We start from the raw sequence: 25,069 nt of genomic DNA, 5'->3' as shown, positions 1-25,069 counted from the left end.
TAAAGGATAGCTTAGATTATGATCTGGTTAAAGCGGCTGTATTGCAAGCTTATGAATTGGTCCCAGAAGCTTATAGACAGAAGTTTCGACAGCAAAAGAAAACTGCAGGACAAACACATGTTGAGTTTGCCAGAGAGAAAGGCATTCTCTTTGATAAATGGTGTGCTGCATCGAAGGTCAAAAATTATGACACTTTGCGTGAGCTAATATTGTTGGAAGACTTTAAAAAGTGCATTCCTGATCGGGTGGTGGTGTATTTGAATGAACAGAAGGTGACCACTCTTGCATCTGCTGCTGTTCTTGCCGATGAGTATGTGCTTACCCATAAGTCATCATTCATTGTTAATGAAAAGTCACATGTTAGCTCTGTGTCACAGTCTCAATTGATTAATCCCATAGTACCAAAGGAAAATCGTGAGTGTTTCTATTGCCACAAACCTGGACATGTCATCGCTGATTGTTTAGCTTTAAAACCCAAATCACAGCCAAATTCAGAACAAATTAAAGTTGTTGGTTTTGTGAAAAAAGTACCCCGTAATAAGAGCACTGGTTGTGGTGACAAATTACCTGATCCTTCTTTTGACCCATTCATCTTTGATGGCTTGATCTCACTTGGATCTGATCCCTCTGATTTAAAACCAGTCCGCATCTTAAGAGACACTGGAGGTTCCCAATCAATCATTGTTTTGCCTTTCTCACCTAAGAGTGCATGTGGTTACAACTCTGTTCTGAGGGGTATAGAGATGGGCTACGCTCCAAGGCCAGTCCACAGAGTTTATATAAAATCAAAACTTGTCACCGGGTGTTTTGCTGTTGCTGTATGCCCAGAGTTACCCATGGATGGGGTGGCTATGCAAATGGGGAACGACATTGCGGGAGGTTTAGTACTTCCAAGTCCGAGGGCTGTAGACAATTCTTTAAATCAGACAACCCCAGACTCTTCAGCCCCTGATGTTCCCATTTCTGATTCTGTGTTGTCTCCATTTTCTAGCGAGGGTGATGCACCACCCAAAAGTAACAGCATTTCGTTACTTCCAGATTTGGTGGAGCTGGAGGAGCCTTGTCCACTCTTGGGGAAAGCGTCTGTCCCCCTAACTAGACATTTGTCATCTGTTCAAGCTGACGATGCATTGCCCAGATGTGACAAGAACGTGATAAGTGCTGAACATGCCAATAAAAAGAAACCAGGTGTCTTTAAGCGTCAATGGTCTTCATCATTGGCAGGAAGCTCAGACTGTAAGGTTAAGCAGTCTTACCGCCCCCGCCCTGCACCCAAACCGAATGGTGTTTGTGCTCGAGTTGCAGTAACAACTCAACTAAAAGTGGATAAGCTGAATAATGTTGGCGGTCCAGGAACAAATGATCCCATGTGTTCTAGTCCTTGTTTTACTCCTGTCAATGTTAACTCACCAGTGGGTGTACCTGATCTGACCCGACCTTTCAAGCTAAAGGTGGATGCCAGCACTGTCGGGGCTGGTGCCGTGCTAATACAGGAAGATTTGCAGGGTTTAGATCATCCTGTTTGCTATTTCTCTCGGAAATTTAACAAACACCAAATGAACTACTCCACCATTGAAAAAGAAACCCTGGCTCTGTTGTTGGCTCTTCAGCACTTCCATGTTTACCTTGGGTCCAGTAGTTTGCCGATTGATGTATTCACTGAGCATAATCCATTAGTATTTCTGTCACGCATGTACAACCACAATCCGCGCCTTATGCGGTGGGCATTATTGTTACAAGAATACAAACTCAACATCCGACACAAGGGAGGAACAGAAAATGTTCTTGCAGATGGCCTTTCCAGGTTGTGAGTACACCATTTTTTTTGTTTTCTTGCACTAAATATTTACAAAACATGGTTTTGTAATTTAAGGGGGGGAGTGTTACGGCCCTTGGCCTCTTGAGGCTGTGCAGGCTCCTTTTGTTATGCAGATTCAGCTGTGGGAGCGCACCTTCCTGATTGGCTGGTCTGAAGGCTGTTGGAGAACAGTTCCACTATTGGACCAGCAGAGGATTTTCAAATCAATCAGATGTTGATGAGGCCCACCTGCACCCTATAAAGGGCTCCTGAATCCTTCCTCTAGAGGGGCAGCTATTTTGAAGAGGTTTTGTAAAGTTGTCCCCCTTGTTTGGTGTTAGCAATTGCTTTAGGCAGTTTGTTTTAACTATTTTGTACAACTGCTGTGGCGATTTTTGAACTGTTTTGTTTCTGCTTGTTCTGCTAAGTAGTTTGACTGCTTTAGTTTCACTTCACAAGCTAGAAGCTCGTGTTTGGGAGGCTCTGTGCTCCCCTTAACATTCCCTTTGGGTGTTCCCTGTTTTCCCATTTTTGGGTTATTTTGAGTTTACTTTGAAGTGACTTGTTTGGACCCTTTTGTAACTTTAATTTGCACTTAATATTCTTTAGTTTGTTGACCCCTTTTGTTTTGCATTAGTTGGGTTAAATTGTATTGTTTTGGAAAACTTTCTTGTAATAAATCATTTTACACACCATTTGTTCCTCTGGACACATTTTATGTTATCGTCCCTGGACCCCTAGACCTTGGGGGCGTAACATCCATCCCTCCATCCAGATCCATCCATCCGTCCAGATCCATCCATTCATTTATCCAGATCCATCCATCCTCATATCTATCCATCCATTCATTAATCCATCCATCCATCCACATTCATCCATCCATCCCTCTTACCACATCCATTCATCCATCCATTTATCCAGATCCATCCATCCTCATATCTATCCATCCATTCATTAATCCATCCATCCATTCACATCCATCCATCCTTCCATTCATTCATTCATTCATTCATATTCATTCATAGATTGAATTTGGAATATCTATACGGGAGAGAAAACCCATGGATGAATCCGTAAGAGAGAAATTATAACTCTCCATTAGGATAACGTTTAAGGTAGGAATGAGAGCATTCGCCTTGATTTGAAGTGAAGAAATTGTTCTAGTAAATTGGGAGTGGACTGGGACTGTGGAGTCCAGTCCACTCCTATCCACATTCATCCATCCATCCATTTATCCCCCTCTCTATACAACGAGAAATGGCAATCCCCCACTGCCCCTCCCCTTCATCAACCCAAAACTCAGACATCAATCTTTCTCGTAAGGTCATCAGTTTCTTTTAATCTGAATCTGAATTTTCGAGGGCACCAACAATTAGGCCACGCCATCCCATACCAGGTGGCAAGATGATCTGCAATACCTCAATGATCTTTGTAGTTCAGTCTCCAGCTGCAACCTGCTGCCTGCTAATCCATGTCAGGATTGCAAGGATTTTCCGACTCCACAGTCTCAGTCCACTCCCAATTTACTAGAACAATTTCTTCACTTCAAATCAAGGCGAATGCTCTCATTCCTACCTTAAACATTATCCTAATGGAGAGTTATAATTTCTCTCTTACGGATTTATCCATGGGTTTTCTCTCCCACATATATATTCCAAATTCAATCTATTGTCTTTATCTTCAATCGGCTCCTTAAGTCCTGACTCAGTTGACTCACTTCTCGCCAAGGAAGCCAAAGGAAGGTTCGATAAGATTATTAAATTAATTCGCTTAGCAAGCCAAGACAATGGGCTCTCTAAAGCAGATATCACCCGCACATTCAAAGTCCTTTTCTTTCACCCAGATTCTGGTGTTTATCAGCATGTCTTGGGAAGGAGCTTCCACTTCAATTTACCTCACTTACGTTCATCATGTAACCCCGAAACCACTTCATTCTTCTCAATTCTGAAGGATGTTTCTAATAGTTCCATTAACTATGCTATTCACATCATTCCTCAGAGAAACCCCTACATTTCCAGCCAGCATCCCTTTCGTTCAAGGCTCACTCATCCTCAATCACTCTTGCAAGGTCAAGTTTTCTCTTCTACAATGTCTTTCTCTTTCAACCCGAAAACATTCAACTCCCTCATAGGCTTGGTGGCCATTTCAGAGACAAATAGTTGAAGCAAAATGGCCTAAGAATTAATTTTTTCTTGCACTTTGAACTCATCATTATGGCAGTGAAATTTTGGGGGCATGAATGATGTAAGAAATTTACTCTCATTTATTCAGACTCATTCAGGTCTCAGTGTGGCATCAGTTCCAGGTTCAAGCAGCTCACATTCCAGTAACTCAGAACATCCTCGATGTTCCATAATTTCCTTCAAATTCCGACTCTGCTTCAGATTCAGAAACTTATTTTCAAATTCCACAGTCTTCAACAATATCCAACTGGCTCCCCTGTTCCTTTTCTTCAAGCATAATCCACCCATGCTTGTCAGGTATCTTCATTCATCGTTAACTCAGAGAAGTTAACCGATCAGTTTGCTTTCTCTCACCTTTTTTATCTCTTCCATCCTCAACCCTTATGAGCCCTCTGTCATTCTCCCAGATGACCAAATCAAGATCCTCCATCCCTCCATTCATCCATCCTTTAATCCCTTCCTCCCTCTCCCCTTCATCTCTAATGCATTCATCAATAAATCTTTAAACGCATACATTTGTGGCGTGGTCCTTGCTAGTGAAATGTAATGGTGGAGCACCAGGTCAGCCCAGGTCACATTTAAAAATAAGTGGGATGTATAAAGAGTGCATACGCACAAAATATGTCCACCTCCATACTATACGCATGGATAAAATTGAACTCAATGTTCAATTTTATCCATGCCAACTTGTACGTATAGTATGGCGTAAATGTAAACTTTTTTCCTGCTGTTATAATGTGTGGCAGCAATGCAAACTTTTTTTATGGACAATAAGAAACTGGAAGGCACCTAAGTACACTGAAACCTGACTTCATCCAGTTACTTATTTGGGTTATTTAGACCAAGAAGCACTGAACCTGATGTTTTTCATAATTTTAATCTTGTTTATTTGAACATAAACGATGAAACTGAACCACATTTGTCCTCAGACAATAATATAAAACACACAAAATAAAATTAAAATAAAAGGATGTGAAAGGATGTGAAGGATGTGAAAACCTCACTCGAATGTAAAATACTACTACATTTGCAATTATCTGCAAGGTAATTCTCACTGAAAAAGAAAACCGAGTCGGATCAGCAGATTAACTCCAAACAGGTTCGATTATTTTTAATTTGATCAACTTGCTTGCCTAATTTCACAATTACTCGAGCCGCGTAATTGTGAAACGTTTTGGCTCTGATGAAGAACATCGTCAATAGAAGGATTCAGAGGGAGCATTTGATCAACATTCTGCTGGGAAATGTTGATGACCACATATTCAAATGGTCCGAGTTGCATTTGAAAAAATCTGATCTGTTATTCAGATGGTCATGAAAAGATTAGATACAGGTTGCATAAAGGCAAAAAAAAAAAAATTTGATCTGGGTCGCTTCAGGCTGTAGTGTGTAGTGTAGCATTGTAACATGAACTTTTTGTTTTCCATAAATTTCTCCTAAAATCCAAATATTTCTAACTTTGTGGGGAGTGTAAATATTTAGCACTTTATAAAAAAGAGAAACATACATACACACAAGATTAAAAGTTACATTTATACATTTTGCAATAAGAATAAATGTGAAAAGGTACACGTCTTTCCTATCAGAAAAAAGGAAAGATTTTCATCATAATTCCTTTACATAAATGATACTAATATCATTAGTATCATTTCAATAGAGTCCTTCTATTGAAGGACTCTATTCTATCTCAGATCCATGTGATAGAAGGAATGATCCCAGACATATTGATAATAATAATAATTAATATATACTCCAGGGATATTTAATAATGATTATCTAGTGCTGGAGATAAAGATAGGACTTGAGAGCTGGTCTTGGTTCTGAGTCTCTTTGCCTTTACTCACAATCCGCCTCCTTTGTCTCTGACAAAAAAACTAAACTTTCTGTGGGTGGCAGGGTGTCATAATCACAGTGGTTGTTTTTTGCCTGGTCAATTGACTCCTTTCCAAACTGTAGATGGGTGTCGCTTACTCCAGTTGGTTTGATGGTTTTGATAGTCATCTCTGAAATCAAAAATAAGTCTGCTTACATCTTGAAATTCGTAAACATAAAATGTTTAATTACATTTGACTTATTAATAAAATCTGACAATCTGAATTTGGCTCTTATTGCTGAACTCTATCGATGCAACCAAACCAAATAGACCCTATTTCACGTTTCACACTCAAACAATGGCACACATTGTTTGGTTAGATGGATGCTAACCTATTGAAATTGCATAAGACAATCAATTTATGCTGCCTAAATTTGACGCAGAATTTACGGTACAGTACAGTAGACAAACATGGGAATTGCAGCATGGTGTGCATTGGATGGACAGCTAGAAAGCTTCCAAATTATGAAAGAAACTTATAACATGGAAAATTCAATAGATACCTACAAATTAGAGCTTATTATATGAAATAAATTAGAACAGACCAATCCAGTCATCAGTTTCTCAAATATTTAACACAAAAAACTAATCAATAATTATCAGCATCAACTGATGTGAAATGCTGACAATATACCTGAAAATACATAATACATGTAGCCCTTATATATATTTCCCCTTGGATGTTTTACCCTTTTCACTGCTTTTATAAATCAATCTTGATCAACAAAATTTTGCTTTTTTGACAAAGTTTTTTTTAATCTTTTAATCCAGCCAAATGGTGCTAGTAGTAATGAGTAGAATGAAGATCAGATTAGTGCAGTCTCAAGGAATTGCGACATAAAGCCACCTGGCTGGAAGGTCTATTCCATCCATCCATCCATCCATCCATCCATCCATCCATCCATTTTCTTCCGCTTATCCGGGGTCGGGTCGCTGGGGCAGCAGATTCAGAAGGGAGGCCCAGACTTCCCTCTCCCCAGCCACTTCTTCCAGCCCCTCCGGGGGAATCCCAAGGCATTCCCAGGCCAGCCGAGAGACATCGTCCCTCCAGCGTGACCTGGGTCTTCCCCGAGGCCTCCTCCCGGTGGGACGTGCCCGGAACACCTCACCAGGGAGACGTCCAGGAGGCATCCTGACCAGATGCCCGAGCCACCTCAACTGGCTCCTCTCGACGTGGAGAAGCAGCGGCTCTACTCTGAGTCCCTCCCGGATGACCGAGCTTCTCTCTATGGGAGAGCCCAGCCACCCTGCGGAGGAAACCCATTTTGGCCGCTTGTGTCCGTGATCTCGTTCTTTCGGTCGTGACCCAAAGCTCCTGACCATAGATGAGGGTGATCGGTAAATCGAGAGCTTTGCTTTTTGACTCCCTTTTCACCATGACGGACCGGTACAGCGCCCGCTTCACAGCAGATGCTGCCCCAATCCGCCTGTCGATCTCCCGCTCCCTTCTTCCCTCATTCGTGCACAAGATCCCCAGACACTTAAACTCCTCCACTTGAGGCAGGACGACCCCCCTGACCCGGAGAAGGCACTTTACCCTTTTCCAGCTCAAGACAATCGGGGGACAAGGTCGAACCCCTTCTCCAAGTCCACAAAACACATGTAGACTGGTTGGGTGAACTCCCATGCACCCTCCAGGACCCTGCTGAGGGTGTAGAGCTGGTCCAGTGTTCCACGACCAGGACGAAAACTACACTGCTCTTCCTGAATCCGAGATTCGACTAGCCGACGGACCGTCCTCTCCAGGACCCCTGAATAGACCTTACCAGGGAGGCTTAAGAGTGTGACTCCCCTGTAATTGGTCCCCCTTTTTAAACAGGGGGACCACCACCCCAGTCTGCCAATCCAGGGGAACTGCCCCCGATGTCCATGCAATATTGCAGAGTTGCGTGAGCCAACACAACCCTACAACATCCAGAGCCTTAAAGAACTCTGGGCGGTTTTCATCCACCCCCGGGGCCCTGCCACCGGGGAGCTTTTTGACCACCTCGGCGACCTCGTCCCCAGAGACTGGAGAGCTAAAACCCAGAGTCCCCAGCCTATTCTTAACTCACAGGGTTCAATTTAACATCAGTCCTCCCCTTGTAGCTAAAACAGCTTTAAATCTTCTGGGAAGACTGTCCACAAGGTTTAGGATTTAGGAGCGTTTATGGGGATTTTTGACCCCCAGGAACACATTTGAGGTCACACACTGATATTGGACAAGAAGGCCTGGCTCTCATTCCCCACCCTAAAGGTGTTCTATCGGGTTGAAGTCAGGACTCTGTGCAGAACTTGACGTTCATCCACTCCAGGCTCTATCAATGTCTGTAAGGACACAGTCATGTTGGAAGAGAAAAGGGCCAGCTGCAAACTGTCCCGAGAAAGTGTGGACCAAGGAATTGTCCAAAATGTCTTGGTTTGCTGAATAATTTAGAGTTCCCTTCACTTGAACAAAAGCAGGGGTGGACAAACCCAGTCTTTGAGGGCCAGTGTTCAGCAGCTCTTAAATGTCTCTCAGGTCAACACACTTCAGTGACATAGTTGAATCACCTCCTAAGTGCAGTCAATTCTCCAGAGTCCTGCTAATGACTTCATTATTTGACTATTATTATTTGAAGTAGAGACACATTTAAAAGTTGCAGCCCTCGATGCCTAGTTTCCCACCCCTGAACTAAGGGGTCAAGCTCAGCTTCTGAAAAACAACCCCCACATCGTAATCCCCCATTCACCAAACTTTAGGTTGAATATTTTATTTGTCTTGTTTTTGCTGTAGAAATCAGTTATCACTTTTTCCACTGTTTTTTTTATATTTTGGTTTAAAAAAAAAGCCCATTTTTCTTTATCATGATTGATTTTGAAAGCAAAAGATGGTCACTTCATTTTATAGGGAATTTATTTCTATTTCTATTGGAGCCTAATCCTAACATGAAAAATCTGAATAATTTTGTGTTTTCACATGCTTATACCCATTACACTGACCAAAAAAAAGAAAATCAATTTAGCGTTAAAAAAGCCTTACCCGCTTTATCAACCTTCTGGCTATTAGTCGGACTGGTGTCACTAATTTCTGCATATGCTGAATCTCTCCTGGTGGGTGATTTCATTTCCATATAGCTACTTTCAGTGTTTTTGGATGTTGGCGAGGGGGGGTCCTTTATTGTGGCATATGGGTTTTCAGAGCTGACAAGAGAAGAGGAACTTGCAAGATAGTCAGCACCCTTTACCATGTCTGAGTAACAAAAATAGGATAGCCAGTTTTAGATAAATATCAATTATAAGATTCACAATTTAAATCATACCTTGATTTAAACAGGTAGGACATACCTTGCAGTGATTTTCCAATGCAAGTCATGTCAACTCCACAGGCTCCTAGTATAAAGAAAGGTACATTGTTAAATGTAAGAAACATTACAAACAAGATAAGGCTGCAGTTCCTCATCATGTTGATGTATTTTTAGAAAAAAAAAACGTTCTTCCAACAATACGTTGTAGTTGCTCACACACCTGATTTGCAACTATCCATCTTACACTCTTGTCCTAGTGGAGTTGGGAGGGGTGCTGGTGCCCCTAAGACATTTTGGGTTCATTATGTTATCTTGATTGAGAGGTTTCTAACATAAAGGTTTATCTACAACTACCTTTAAAAAATACAATAAAACACCTACAACTTACCTGTGTGCATCTCTGACTATATTGCTTTCTGTGTGGACAATTCTATCCCCACAAAAAAGGTCAAATGCTACCCGACAACAAACTATGAGGATTGAAAACTCTACTTAACTCTGCTTAAGAAAGCCTTTAATTCTGGTGATCGGTCAGAACTCAAAGCATACAAAAACAGCTGAAACATAAATTGTGTGAATGACTTGGCTTCTGTCGCTTCACTTTGGTGGGAATCTGTGATTCTGGGGGCAGAGTCAGTGAATTAACTCCTTCAGTGTTAGAGCCACTGGTGGAGTTCAGAGTTAAGAAGTAAAGAGTTATTGATTCTATTTTAACACCTCTAGATTTGATACGGAAACACTTTGTTTTAACACTGGATTTTAACTACTAATAATATACACCGCAGAGTAGCTTAAACAGAATGTGACTCTATAAGTGTAAAATTAACAAAATCTACTAACACCAAAACATTTAACACTTTTGAATTTGCTGTGTACACTCCGGACTTTAAGTACTGTTCCAAACTGCGCCATCTGCAAAAGTACTCAGATGACAAGGCTATCGTGGGGTGTGGGGGGTGATTTCATTTCCATAGAGCTACTTTCAGTGTTTTTGGATGTTGGCGAGGGGGGGGGTCGCCCCCTCGCCAACAACTGGAAGATCATTTTATGCTGCAGAGAGAACCAACTTCTGTTTAATGTAAACAAGACCAAGGAAATGGTTGTCAATTTCTGCAGAAAGAAAACACATCCCAATCTCCATCTCAGGGGCAGATGTTGAGCAGGTTTAAATCTACAAGTACCTTGGTGTTACATTAGACTGAAAGCTACAGTGGACTACAAACACTGAGGTGCTCTACAAAAAACCCATAAGCTCAGGTCTTTTAACATTTGCAGTAGGATGCTCTTCATGTTCTATCAGTCATCAGTGGCTAATTTCATCTTCAATGCTGTGTGCTGGGGTGCTGCAATGAAGGTGAAGGACTCAAACACACTTAAACTGAAGAGAAAGGCTGAGTCAGTTGTAGGGTTCAAGCTGGCTCCACTGGAAGAAGTGATGAGAGACAGAATGCTGAAGATCAGACCTATCAAGGATAACCCCTTTCATATCCTCTCTACAGCATGGGGAAAGGAGATAGCCAAAGATTACTGCAGACTAAATGTGCACCACAGCAAGTCCTTTCAAGTCTGATAGCAGACTTATAAAGCTGTGAATTATTGATCTATGTTTATTCTTATTACTTTATTTATCTATTTATCCATCCATCAATTTTCTGTACACCCTTGTCCCTTAGTGGGGTCGGGCGGCGCTGGTGCTTATCTCCAGCTAACGTTCCGGGCGAGAGGCGGGGTCACCCTGGACAGGTTGCCAGTCTGTCACAGGGCAACACAGAGATAAACAGGACAAACAATCACGCACACACACACTCACACACAGGGAGAATTTGGAGAGGCCAATTAACCTGACAGTCATGTTTTTGGACTGTGGGAGGAAGCCGGAGTACCTGGAGAGAACCCACCATGCAAACTCCATGCAGAAAGACCCTGGGACCTTCTTGCTGCAAGGCAACAGCTCTACTAACTGTGCCACTGTGCAGCTTTATTTATTTATTTAAATCTTTATTGTACAAACAAAATCCACCACCCTTTAGGGGATCAATAAAGTATTATTATTTTATCTTTATCTTATCTTAAAAAAACAGTGGTCCGCGGCCGCGGGGTTGATGTGACGTCGATGGATGGACCATCGACGTCACATCGATGGTGACGATCCCAACAAATTGTCTCTGTTGGGACAATTTTATGGAGGACCAAAACTGACATAATAAGAAATAAAAGCCTAAATATATATTATGTTTTTTCTTGACCTTACACATACTTTACCGTCAAGAAATATATACATATATTCTTACATTTTTGTTGTCAGCAAGAAATGTATATGTTTTGTTTTTCCTTTCCTTTATACATGTGCTGTCATCAGAAAATGGAGTTAACTCATTAACTTAGGTTCGGGAGCAGGACCACGCCTCAAACCACACCTCTAATTTCCTAAGCAGCCCATATATACCCCACTCAAGAACCGTTCCATGTCCGTTACATTGTTCATCAATTCGTCTTTTCACCGCAGACTGGCTAAGCGGATCTACTTACAATGGAAGACGCTCTTACTCTCCAGCCCGACCACTCAGACTCGGATGACCTCTTCGACCCTTCTCCAGCTGCCTCAATCTCTCCTCCCCAGGTCACAAGACAAGCCTCTGGCTCCAAACACCTTCGTTCCGTGATCTTCAACCCTCAAACCCAGCTTCATTCCTCATCCTCAGCAGCACCTCGTCCAACTATGGTCCATCTATCAACGTCACATCAACCCTGTGGCCGAGGGACACGCCACGGGTCCAGCCGTCGACCTCGTTCTCCCGGTTCCAGACGCCATTCCCAAACGCCGCAGCTCCAGAACACTAACCTTCGTCTCCGCAGCCCTCTCCAGACGTTCCAACTCGCCAGCTCCTCAAAGGCTGGACCGTCGCCCGCCTCCATCGCACATTAAAAGAAAAAGTAACCCCCTTCAGTTGCTCCGACAATAAATTGAGTCTCTTTCAATTGCTCTCCTCCTCAGGTCCGCAGCAAACGTGAGCCCTGCTGTCATCCGAATACCCAGGACTTCCGGGTTTTTCTCCAGCATCCTCTTCCTCCCCCATCATTCCAGACCAAGTCATCCGGCCCACGCCTTCGAGGCCACCACACTAAGCAACAGCTCCCCCTCGCGGGAGCCAGGTCGTATTGCATCCTCCACCAAATCTACCTAGCCGACCTCTCTCAGCTTTTATCTTCGGCAATCGCTTCATTGTCTTCACAGACTCCTCAAATCCCGCCATCTCATTCTTCTCTTCACCCCCCATCCCTTCTTCAGCTCTCCCCACCCCCATAAACATTACGAACTCCGTTTCTTCTCAAGTCGCGGCAAATCTAGCTCAGCATAGCGCATCAGGATTTCCTTCCTCATTCCCTTCTTCACTCCCCTCTAACCTCTTTCCTACCATTTCCTCTCTCTCAAACACCTTACCCCTGCTTCCTCTCCCTTCAAACACTCTCCCTAACATTAATATTCATTTCAATCTCTCTACAGCAGTTTCTCCAGCCCAGTCATCCACTCACGTAATACGGCCCTCCCCCATTTCTCCTTCTCTACGCCAGCAAATCTTGAATGGTAATTATGTCAATCTAGCACTTCTTCTTCAGCCTTCTTTGATCTGTTTTAGTCAGCCTAGAGAACTTAATACAAATCAGCGTCCCATGCAACTCAGTAATTCTTTAAGTTCCCGCTCCAAAGATCTCACACCCGTCGAATTTGCTCTCTCTTTTTCTCCTTTTAGAGACACTATATGCGCAATTTTTCCAGATCGCAGATCCAAATCTCTCCATCGTTCTCGACATGACTCTACAGTTCGGGGGGCACCAGATTCTATCAATATCACATCCTTTTTGCCAACCAAGCAGCAGGCTGCTTGCAACAGTTTAACCTAGGCACTTAATGGGGTTCTCTCGATTCTGAATTGTACTGCCGCATTTTCGCTGCCCGCGCATCTCTCTCCTGCAATCCTTGTGGCACTCCATCTCACCCAGCCACAGCCTGTATCATTCCTCTCCACCCTCGCCCTCCTCCTCGCTCTTCTTCCCCTTCCGATTGTCTGACCACGGCTGCCCCCCCTCCTCCCTTCATACCGAAATCCAGCAGACCCTCTCCCTCCGCCAAAACCCTTACTCATAGGGGAACCGACAAAAGAGGTCGCCACTGTAACAACTTTAATTACCTTGGCTGCTCAAGCTCCAGTTGTAGGTTGCTGCACGCCTGCTCCTTCTGCGACGGAGCCTATGCAAGACACACCTGCCCTCACAATCCCATTTCTACAGCAGACTGAGCCATCTCTCCACTCCGGTCCAGGTGAAAGCTCTCGCAACTGCTCTCAAGTATCACCCCGACAGGGAATTCGTTAACTTCCTCATTAATGGTTTCACTTACGGTTTCCACCCAGGCATAGAAATGATTCCAGATTCCACCCACCAATGTCACAATCTTCAATCCGCTCTCTCAGATCCTGACACAGTCGACACTCTCCTCGCCAAAGAAGTTAAAAAAGGGTTCGTGATAGGCCCCTTTTTCTAGGTCACTTTTCCCTACTTTTTGCGTCAGCCCCATCGGCATCGCCACTCGTAAATATTCAGGTAAAAAAAGGCTAATCATAGATCTTTCAGCCCCTCATGGTTCTCACGTTCCAAGTACCAATATTGTCTTCAATGCAGTCATGTTTTTGGACTGACAGACCATATTAAGGTCTGTCAGTTTTTGGACTGACAAGACCGTATGCGTTTTGCATGGACTTCTCCATGCAATACGCAACCATAGATCATGCCATTAAACTCATTCGGTTAGCGGGACATGGTGCCTGGCTCTCTAAAGCCGGCATCATCAGCGCTTTCAAAGTTCACCCCGATTTCTGGCGCTTCTTCGGCATAGTTTGGAAAGGCGCTTTTTACTTCGCCGTCCACCTCACGTTTGGGTGCCGTAGCAGCCTCAAAATTTTTGATTCTCTGTCCTTTTGCTGGATCCTTATCAATACCTATAAACTCCCTTACGTCACACACCTTCTGGATGACTTCCTTGTAGTCACTCCTCCATCTTCCCCTCCTCGTTCCGGTCTTAACGCCCTAACTCAAGCTTTTTCCCAGCTGGGAATTCTCCTTTCAGAGGAGAAAACCGTCAGTCCGTGCACCTCATTAGAGTTCCTAGGCATCACCCTAGACTCTTTATCCTTCCGAGCTTCCCTATCATCCGAAAAGATCAACTGAATCACCTTAATAGTCTAATTTCTTACTTGCCGACAAATGTTCTAAACAACAGCTGCTTTCTCTCCTCGACCATCTAAACTACGCCATTCGCATCATTCCGCAGGGTAAACCCTTAATTTCTCACCTCCTGTCTAAAGCGGCCAGCATCCCCTCCCTTCATGGTTCTCTCGTTATCAATCACTCCTGCAAATTAGAAATGCACCTGTGGCATTACTTTCTTTCATCTTGGAACGGAATTTCTTCTTCAACGATTTCCTCACCTATTCCAAAGACATTCAACTCCTTACCGACGCAGCTCCCTCAATCGGTTTCGGCGGTTATTACAGAGGAAAATGGTTGGCCGACAAATGGCCGCTCGAGTTTAAGTCTTTCCAGAACGTCTCGGGCTCTCCTTCCTCCGCACTTTTCGAGCTTTACCCCATCATCGCTGCAATCCTTTGGGGTCACGAATGGTCAAAAAAATCCATCCTCATTCATTCAGACAGCACGGCAGTCGTAGAAATCATTAATAAAGGCCGCTCTCGCTCCCCAGAAATCATGCAATTCATGCGCAGACTTACTTTAGTTTCTGCGCAACATCAGTTTCTCATTCAAGCTGCTCATATTCCCAGATCAAAAAACCGCATTGCTGACGCTCTTTCTCGTTTTTTTTCCATAAATTCTGACTCTTGGCCCCAGATTCAGAAGCACGTTCCACACTGGTTCTTCCATATTCTTCAGCCTAGCTCCTTGCACGCTTTCCGTCTATTTGACCGGTTGGAACCGATTTAAATCTTTCCACGCCACTTATAATCTCCTTTTTCCTTCCCTAGATGTGTCCACCCTCTGCCTCTTCATTACATACTCTCATTTAGTCCTTAAGATCCGTACCTCCACTATGCAGTCCTATCTAGCAGGCATCAATTTCTTCTTCAAGCTTTCTGCAGGAGTCAACTGCCCTTCCATCACTCACTGTCACCTGAACATGCTCATCAAAGGATGCAAGAAGCAAGAACCAAAGAGCGTTATTCCGCATCTCCCCCTCACGTCTGATCTCGTACGCAAATTCATCTCCACTCTGCGTTCTGGTTATTCTTCTAATCTCATAGACAGGACCTTGGAGTCCATGTTCCTCCTAGCTTTTTTCGGCTTCCTCCGCTGTTCCGAATTTGCTCCGACTTCCTCCATCCATGATCCTCTCATTCACCCTTGCCTTTCCGATATTTCCATCCTCAGCCACGACACCATGATATTTGCTCTGTGGAGAAGCAAGACTGACCAACTCGCTATCTCTTGTCCCATTTATCTTTTCCACCTCGATTCCTTTCTCAGCCCGTACGAGACCATCTTCAATTACGCTCATTCCCGATTCACCGCTAATGCTTCTCCTCATGATCCTCTCTTTATTTGTGAACCAGGTAAACAAGCTTCTCGCTTCTGGTTCTCCCATCATTTCCGGAAGGTCTTATCGTCGTCAGGCATATCACCCGATCATTACTCTGCCCATTCGTTCCACATCGGAGCAGCCTCGTCCGCATCTAGTCAGGGCATCCCTGATCACACGATCCAAATCCTGGGTCGCTGGTCCTCGCAAGCTTACCATCCGTATATTCGTAATAACCTTAAAGATTTGTCAAGCCCACTCTCTCCTCAGCTGCATTTAATATCTGACTCTTTTGGGGATCCTAAGCCAGCCGGGATATACATAAGATATGTTTATCTCCAAAGACAATCCCCACTCGAGTCTAAATTCCACAGGCCCACCAGCATCATCCTCGTCCGACTTCATTCATTTAATTCATCCCTCCATCCCTCCATCCCTCATTCCCTTCATCCCTCCTTCCTTTCTCCCTCACCCCTCTTTCATCCCTCCTCCCCTCCCTTCCTCTTATCCTCAATAAATCTTTAAATCTATATTTTATGGCATGGTACTTGCTAGTGAAATGGAGTTAACTCGTTAACTTAGGTTCGGGAGCAGGACCACGCCTCAAACCACACCTCTAATTTCCTAAGCAGCCCATATATACCCTGCTCGAGAACCGTTCCACGTCTGTTACATTGTTCATCAATCCCACCCCCCTTACCCTCTCCACATACTCTCAAATTAACACCATGTTTCTCGTTCCTACATGTTACAGGTTCCGCCAGGGGGGATCCTAAGCGAGCCGGGATATACATAGGATGCGTTTATCTCCGAAGACAATCCTCACTCGAGTCTTAACTCCGCAGGCCCACTAGCATCATCCTCGTCCAACTTCATTCATTTAATTCATCACTCCATCCCTTTATCCCTCCTTCCTTTCTCCCTCACCCGTCCCTCACCCCTCTTCCCCTCCATTCCTCTTATCCTCAATAAATCTTTAAATCTATATTTTGTGGCGTTGTCCTTGCTAGTGAAATGTATATTAATTTTTCTTTTCCTTACGCATGTGTTTTTGTCAAGAAATGTATATATTTTCTTTTTCATTTCCTTTGTCATTGCCGCCTCTCCTTTTTCGTCCATGCACTCTTGTCCCTGAGGTCAGGAGGGGTGCTGGTGCCCATCTCCAACGAACATTTCGGGTGAGAGGCGGGGTCACCCTGGACAGGTCACCAGTCTGTAGCAGGGCAACACAGAGACAAAAAGGACAAACAACCAAGTACACGAACACTCACACCTGGCGAGAAGTTTTTGGACTGGGGGGTGGGGGGGAGCTGGAGTGCCCAGAGAAAACCAATGCATGCACAGGGAGAACATGCAAACTTCTCCACTGACCACAATAACATGGGTATTAATTTTACTCCTGTTTGTTATTAAAAAGAAATTTCACAGTTGGTTAGCTAGGGATTTAACTATTTATGGTACTATTTATGGAGTACCATTAAGCAAAGCAGAAGGAATGTCAAGGGTGTCATATCTTTTCGCAGTAGATGTTAGTAAATCGCTCTGTTCTGATCTGGATAAAATTCTCTTCAGGTTTATATGGAAAAATAAAGCCCATAAAATAAAAAAATCTGTTCTGTCAAACTCTTGCTGAAGGATGTTTATTTCTTCATAAGTGGGTTGATAATAAAATTAATTTGATGAATCTGAATACTCGGTAAGTGGTATACCTATGAGCATTTTATGAACAACAATGACATAGAGATATCTCAAAAAGAATTTGAAGTGGTCATTAAAACTGTTCCTCATAGTTTGCTGTGTTTAGCACCAGTGGTGGAGAAAGTACTCAAAAAATGTACTTAAGTAAAAGAACAAATACACCGACAAAAATCTACTCAAGTAAAAGTACCACATTAACATTTTACTTAAGTAATGGTAAAAAAGTCCTGGCTTTTAAAAATACTTAAGTATTAAAAGTAAAAGTACTTGCTGAATGCATTACATAATCGCTAATATGAAATACAAAGTGTACCGATTGAATTTAATTTTAATACATCAGAAATGTGCCATTTTAATGAACAATGCCAAAGATAAAGCATGTTGGGTTTACTCTCTGTAACCTAGTTAGACTTAGATATGTGATTCTATGCAGGGTTTCCCCCAGTATATTATAAGTCTGGCGGCCCGCCATGCTTTACTATCCCCACCGCCAGGCTAAGCGTTGCTTGTTTACATTTCTAGGGGGAAAAAAAATAAAAATAAAATCGTTTTTTTCTCTTTTTTTAAAAAGCCGGGCTGCAAACATCTCTTTTGCTTTTAGCATTTCACTAGCAGAGCAGATTTATTCCTAAAGGATAGGTTTATAATAGCTCGGTTTATAGTTAAACCCGACAGCGCGGACCAATCACACAGCTGGCGCCTCTGCGCTTTGCCTCGCGCGCGCCTCCTTTCACTCAAACTGGACACAGGCTGACCTGTATGGATATTTACATAAACCTACTGTGAGGAATTATGATCCTTTGGAGAACTCTATGTAAGACTTTAAAACCTGCCGTGTTAGCTCTGGTTGCGCAGCTCAATGTGAACCGCAGGAATAACTTGTAGTAGCGAATTCAGAGGACCGTTGAGCGAGTGGTGAGAATGAGTTATTTTGTGAACGAACAATTATATGCGGCGTTTACATCTCAACACGTTGCCCAGCGTGTGGCTCCATGTCTGTCTTCCCTGTAAAGTTTATGTCTGTGGTCCCGGTTGGCCCAAGTGTTTGTGGATAACGAGCAGCGCTAACCTCATCATGCAGGTTCAGCCCGCTGAGGAGCTTTCACGCTCTCCTCGGAGACACGCATCACGCTGATTTTATATTATTTAATTATTATTTTTAGTATTATTTTTCCGGTTACACGATGCATCAAACCATATCAAAGGCGTCGTCTACTTAGAGTTAATACGTGCGTCCACACGGAGATCTGAGAAACTCGTCCCATAAACTCGACCAACCAGAGTAGTCTCTGTGACGCTTATTGAAAACTCAACAGACACGAAATGAAAGAGCTACTGAAGCCACATTAGCAGCATTAATTTAAATCTTCCGTTTGTTACGCATCTCTGCGTAGTGCAGCGGATTACCTCATCATGCAGGGCCGGTCCAAGGCTGTATGAGGCCTTGAGCAGACTTTGATTTAGGGGCCCCTTTTGTTCCTAAAAGTATCAGCATCTCTAACAGCTTCTGTGTTAGATTTAGTGAAATATGGGAAAAGGGAGTAGTTTAATTGGCCAGCCTAAAAGGCAATAAATTGTAATTGCAGTTTACTAATTTGTATTTGTAAATTCAAAGATTAAACTTACAGATCAGATTGTTGCTATGGTAACAAAACAATCTAACTATGAATATTGTTTTTTGAAGTTTTACAAAGTAAACCTCCCAGCTCCTTAAAACCTTGTATTTAAATGTTAAACAATTTAAAATCTTTTAATTTATGTATGCCTAAACAATTGAATACAATTTAACAGTATTGATCATCTCAATAAACAAGTGTTACATTTATGTATCTGTGGTCTGTTTTAAAATATTAGTGTTTATGGGGCCCCTGAAACCCTGGGGGCCTGATGGAGCTGCTGACTTAATTTGGATTAAACAGAAGTGCAAATTTGTTGTTTTTAGACTAGTTGTGGGTTTAAATAGCATTTCACTGGAGATCTTTTCCTGTAATGAATACTTTTACATTTCCTGTCAACTTAACATCTTTTAATACAAAAACATGGTGGACCGCCTCGATGCCCCGACCACCGGGCTTAGCAAGTTTTCTGGGGGAAACCCTGCTATGCATCATAATTTCAGGGATGGAAACATCTTGTTTCCTGTCCTAACATAGCATGAACTTCACTTTTTCTTGCCACTAGTGGCATTTATTTTGAAAGAAATTCAACTAAAAGGGGATGGATATGTGGGGGAGGACATGGAATCAAGGAGCCACATAGCAGAGTTGTAGTCTAGACCACTGAACCTGAAACCAAGTCAAGACCAAGACCAGTGCCCCGCACTACATGACACAATAAAATTAAGTGTACTTATCAAAATTGCTGATCTGAAAGATCCACATTCCCATAAAAACACCTAGATATTAAATACTTGGAGCTCAAATAAATGTAACCAGTATCAATTCAAACTCTTCTTCATTCTGTTTTGCTTTCATCTCTGTGGCACAATCCAGAGGTCTCCTACCATTACTAAAAAAATAACACCCTGGGCTGTTGCCCATACTGCCCATGTCAGAAACCACAACTGTCTGCACCATTAAACATAGCAATTAGCGGTAAACAACGCTCAACTATGAACACTGTCCAAGGCGCAATAAGCAAGAAGTAACCAAGCAGAAGGATGTGACTGTTCTCATCCTCCCTCCTGCTGCAATGTCTGCCACCATGACAGGTGATGAAAACAAAGAACAATGAGCATGCTCTGCGTTCTTACGTTCTTGTTTTATTTATTCGCCAATTTAAAAAAAATATATATTAATAAAAATTTTTTTTAAATATAATATATATAAATAATATATATATATATATATATGAAATAAAATAATAGCTACTGCAGTGTACGCATGCAGAGCATTACAAGAACAAAGAACGGCTCTCAGTGAGGCTTCAGTCCTATCAACCTTAGTAAAGATCCGTCCAGAAGCATCGGATTGTTTATGAATGTCATATTACTATATTGCACTTTGGTCACAGCATTGTCCTTTATGTGCGACTCCTCAGTCAACACCTCCGCACAATAATTCAACGCATGAGTGACAACTTTTTTTGATCGCAGATGCAACATATGTGTCTCAGTCAGTACAGCTAGCTTTGCTAGCATCACGTCCACAGAGCTTACCTTTCTTTAAGCTTTCCTTCCAAGTGATGCTAAAAGTTGGACGAAGTCCCACCGTCTGTGAAAGCGAAGCGCTGCTGATTTTACATGTCATCATATCTTATGATATATGAATATATATGATATATACATATATCATATATATTACTGACGATTAGACATTTTTTCCCAGAGGAAACCACTGCGCATGTCTGGCGCTCCGCATGCGAGTAAAGGGGGAGGCGGTGGGTGACAACAGACACGTAAGTCATGTCATTGCTTGGATTTTACGGTGCCACCTTATGTTCCTGAACTTCACATTCTAATGGGAAAAAGCACAATGCGACTTGGATGTAACGAGTAACGTTACAGTTTTGTAGAATTGTAGTGAAGTAGAAAGTATATACTTACTGTAAAATGTAGTGGAGTAAAAGTAGAAAGTATCCATTATTAAATCTACTTAAGTAAAATAAAGATACACAAAAACTGTACTTAAGTACAGGAACAAAGTACTTTTACTTCGTTACTTCCCACCACTGTTTAGCACAAACCAAACATCCAAACGATTTAAACCTTTATGACTCAATTTCACTTGAAAGAACTCTCCTTTTTCCTCTCCTTGGGCTGTCACCTTATCGTGGTGGAGGGGTTTGAGTGTCCCAATGATCCTAGGAGCTGTGCTGTCTGGGGCTTTATGCCCCTGGTAGGGTTACCCAAGGCAGACAGGTCCTAGGTGAGGAAACAGACAAAGCGCAGCCCGAAGACCCCTTATGATGGACACAAACTTTGGATCTGGCGTTCCATCGCCCGGACGGGGGTCACTGGGGCCCCACTCTGGAGCCAGGCCTGGAGATGGGGCACGATGGAGAGCGCCTGGTGGCCGGGCTTTTACCCACGGAGCCCGGCCAGGCTCAGCCCGAAGAGGAGACGTGGGTCCCCCTTCCAATGGGCTCACCACCTGTCGGAGGGGCCAAAGGGGTCGGGTGCATTGTGCTATGGGCGGCAGCCAAGGGAGGGGACCCTGGCGGTCTGATCCGCGGTTGCAGAAGCTGGCTCTTGGGATGTGGAACGTCACCTCTCTGGTGGGGAAGGAACCGGAGCTAGTGTGTGAGGCTAGAAATAGTCGGCCTCACCTCGACACATGGCTCTGGTTCTGGAACCAGTCTCCTTGAGAGGGGCTGGACGTACTTCCACTCTGGAGTTGCCCACGGTGAGAGGCGCCGGGCTGGAGTGGGCATTCTTGTTGCCCCCCATCTGGGTTGCCCCCCATCTGGGCGCCGGGGTGAACGAGAGGGTAGCCTCCCTCCGCCTACGGGTGGGGGGACGAGTTCTGACTGTTGTTTGTGCTTACGGGCCCAACAGCAGTTCAGATTACCCACCCTTCTTGGAGTCCTTAGAGAGGTACTGGAGAGTGCCCCTCCTGGGGACTCCCTTGTTTTACTGGGGGACTTCAACGCTCACATGGGCAATGACAGTGAGACCTGGAGAGGCGTGGTTGGAAGGAACGGCCCCCCCGATCTGAACTCGAGTGGTGTTCTGTTGTTGGACTTCTGTGCTCGTCACAGATTGTCCATCACGAACACCATGTTCAGGCATAAGGGCGTCCATATGTGCACTTGGCACCAGGATGCTCTACGCCGCAGTTCGATGATTGACTTTGTCATGGTCTCATCGGATTTGCGGCCGTATGTCTTGGACACTCGGGTGAAGAGAGGTGCGGAGCTGTCCACTGACACCGGAGCCACTGACCACTACCTGGTGGCGAGTTGGCTCCGGTGGTGGGGGAGTACGGCGGTCAGACCTGGCAGGCCCAAACGTGTAGTGAGGGTCTGCTGGGAACGTCTGGCGGAGTCCCCTGTGAGACGGAGCTTGAACTCTCATCTCCGGCAGAACTTCGAGCACGTCCCGGGGGTGGTGGGGGACATTGAGTCTGAGTGTACCATGTTCCGTACCTCCATTGCCGAGGCGGCCTATCGGAGCTGCGGCCGCAAGGTTGTTGGTGCCTGTCACGGCGGCAACCCTCGAACCAGTTGGTGGACACCTTCGGTGAGGGATGCTGTCAAGCTGAAGAAGGAGTCCTACCGGGCCTTTTTTGCCTGTGGGACTCCAGAAGCAGCTGATGGGTACCTGCGGGTGAAACGGCATATGGCTCGGGTTGTCGCTGAGGCAAAAACTCGGGCGTGGGAGGAGTTTGGAGAGGCCATGGAGACAGACTTCCGTACGGCTTCAAGGAGATTCTGGTCCACCATCCGGCGTCTCGGGAGGGGGAAGCAGTGCAGCACCAACACTGTTTATAGTGGGGATGGTGTGCTGGTGACTTCAACGCGGGACATTGTGGGCCGGTGGGCAGAATACTTCGAAGACCTCCTCAATCCCATCAACATGTCTTCTGTTGAGGAAGCTGAGCCTGGGGACTCTGGGTTGGGCTCTCCAATCTCTGCGGACGAGGTCACCGAGGTGGTCAAAAAGCTCCTCGGTGGCAGGGCCCCGGGGGTGGATGAGATCCGTCAGGAGTTCCTTAAGGCTCCTGATGTTGCAGGGTTGTGTTGGCTCTCGCGACTCTGCATTGTCACATGGACATTGCGACATTGCAATATCGCGATATTGTAAACAGCTTGTAAAACTGTTTACAAACAGCTTTATCAAAACTCACTTTCTCCACACCCTTAAGTAAACAGATGGGATTATTTGAGCAAAAAATTGTGGAGTACAATCTTTTCATTGCCTCATAAATATATAATTACTAATAGGGATCAAATAATTTTTATTCAATTTTTATTCAGTTATAATATATATTATAACTGGATATAATATATATTGTATATTATATCCAGTTATAATATATATATATATATATATATATATATATATATATATATATATATATATATATATTATGTCAGCAACAACTGCTCTTTTTGTCAGTGTGAAGGCGAAAGTATTGAACATTCATTTGTGGAATGTTCTCACACTACAATACTACACTACCATGGTCGGGCTTGCAAAAACTCCTTACAGAAAAAAATTTGAAAAAATATTGTCTTATCAAATTTACATGTTTTACTAATCTTTTAGATGAAATATATATAGTGAAGTGAAAAAAATCCCCTCTTTTAATAATTTTCAAGAAACTGACTTAAAAATGTATATTGCCTCTGTTGAAAAACTTAACTTTAATAATAACAAACTGGTAAAAACTTTAACTCTTCTCATAAACAGCTGTTATTTATTTATTTATTTGCTTTCTGCTTTCTTTTTGCTGTAATAACCCTTCACAACTTGAGATTGACGAGGTGCAACACAAATGCTACGGCAAGGGGTAGGAGCCAGGACGTCAGGTCAAAGGGGAGTTAATTACAACTACCTGCCCATTACTGCCCACAGTAGTGAACGGACCATCAAAGTTGAACAAGGCAGCAACTGACCTGAGAGAGAGGATCGTGGCCTCTCTCTGACTGAGACACCACAAACTGGAAAAGGCCTGGAGGTGAAGACCACAGCCTGTGGTCATTGGGGCCCTCAGGGCATTCACCCCCAAACTGGAGCAGTGACTAAAACAGATCCCAGGAACAACATCAGACATCTCAGTCCAGAAGTGTGCAGTTCCAGGCACAGCCAAGATACCGCGCGGAACCCTCAAGCTCCCAGGCCTCTGGCAGAGGACCCGAGCTCAGAGGATGAAAGAGACCACCCGCGGAGGGTAAGAAGGAAATTATTTTTTTTTTATATATAAGCCTGCCCCAAGTGGATGAGTTTAAGTATCTGTGGATCTTGTTCACGAATGAGGGAAGAAGGGAGCAGGAGATCAACAGGCGGATTGGCGCAGCGTCTGCTGTGAAGCGGGTGCTGTACCGGTCCATCGTGGTGAAGAGAGAGCTGAATCAAACAGCGAAGCTCTCGATTTACCGGTCGATCCTCGTTTCCACCCTCATCTATGGTCATGAGCTTTGAGTCATGACCGAAAGAACGAGGTCCTGGATACAAGCGGCCGAAATGGGTTTTCTCTGCAGGGTGGCTGGGCTCTCCCTGAGAGATAGGGTGAGAAGCTCGGTCATCCGGGAGGGACTCGGAGTAGAGCCGCTGCTCCTTCACATTGAGAGGAGCCAGTTGAGGTGGCTCGGGCATCTGGTCAGGATGCCTCCTGGAACGCCTCCCTGGTGCTGGAGGGACCTATGTCTCTTGGCTGGCCTGGGAACGCCTTGGGATCCCCCTGGCAGAGCTGGAAGAAGTGGCCGGGGAAAGGGAAGTCTGGGCCTCCCTTCTGAAGCTGCTGCCCCCGCGAACCGACCCCGGATAAGCGGCAGAAAATGGATGGATGGATATATATATAAGAACATGCAAACTGCATGGAGAAAGACCCCAGGCCCGGAATAAAACCCAGGACATTTTTGCTGCAAGGTGACAGTGCTACCACTGCAGCCCCGTGTGCGTCTTCATGTTAACGAGGAGAGGTGCCTTCTATGTTCAGCTCCTCTACTATTGGCCAATAGAGCTTTGGAACCAACGTCACTGTGTTAAGACGTTGTGGG

At 44.1% G+C, this 25,069-nt stretch overlaps 1 protein-coding gene across 9 annotated transcripts in view; it reads right to left on the bottom strand.

The window, feature by feature from the left end:
* LOC103473513 (multiple epidermal growth factor-like domains protein 10) overlaps positions 1 to 25,069 on the bottom strand; it is a 232,232-nt gene that overhangs the window by 90,176 nt on the left and 116,987 nt on the right. The window contains exons 12-15 of one of the 9 annotated variants that reach the window (XM_081613841.1): positions 9,161 to 9,205; positions 8,856 to 9,065; positions 5,915 to 5,984; positions 3,431 to 5,884 (exon numbers count right to left, since the gene is read on the bottom strand). The exons of 3 other annotated variants lie outside the window; for them this stretch is intronic. In XM_081613841.1, the coding sequence (XP_081469967.1) occupies positions 5,818 to 5,884; positions 5,915 to 5,984; positions 8,856 to 9,065; positions 9,161 to 9,205 (392 nt within the window). In that variant the 3' untranslated portion in view covers positions 3,431 to 5,817. Of the gene's footprint in view, positions 1 to 3,428; positions 5,985 to 8,855; positions 9,066 to 9,160; positions 9,206 to 25,069 lie in introns of those variants that run through there. 5 more of the 9 variants (XM_081613843.1, XM_081613840.1, XM_081613842.1 and 2 more) reach the window with 5 other exon arrangements.

Source organism: Poecilia reticulata, chromosome 12 (assembly GCF_904066995.2).
Source record: "Poecilia reticulata chromosome 12, P_reticulata-male-v2, whole genome shotgun sequence".
Classification (NCBI taxonomy): domain Eukaryota; kingdom Metazoa; phylum Chordata; class Actinopteri; order Cyprinodontiformes; family Poeciliidae; genus Poecilia; species Poecilia reticulata.
The sequence above is the reverse complement of the archived record's forward strand: the minus strand, read 5'-3'. Positions and strand labels throughout refer to the sequence as shown.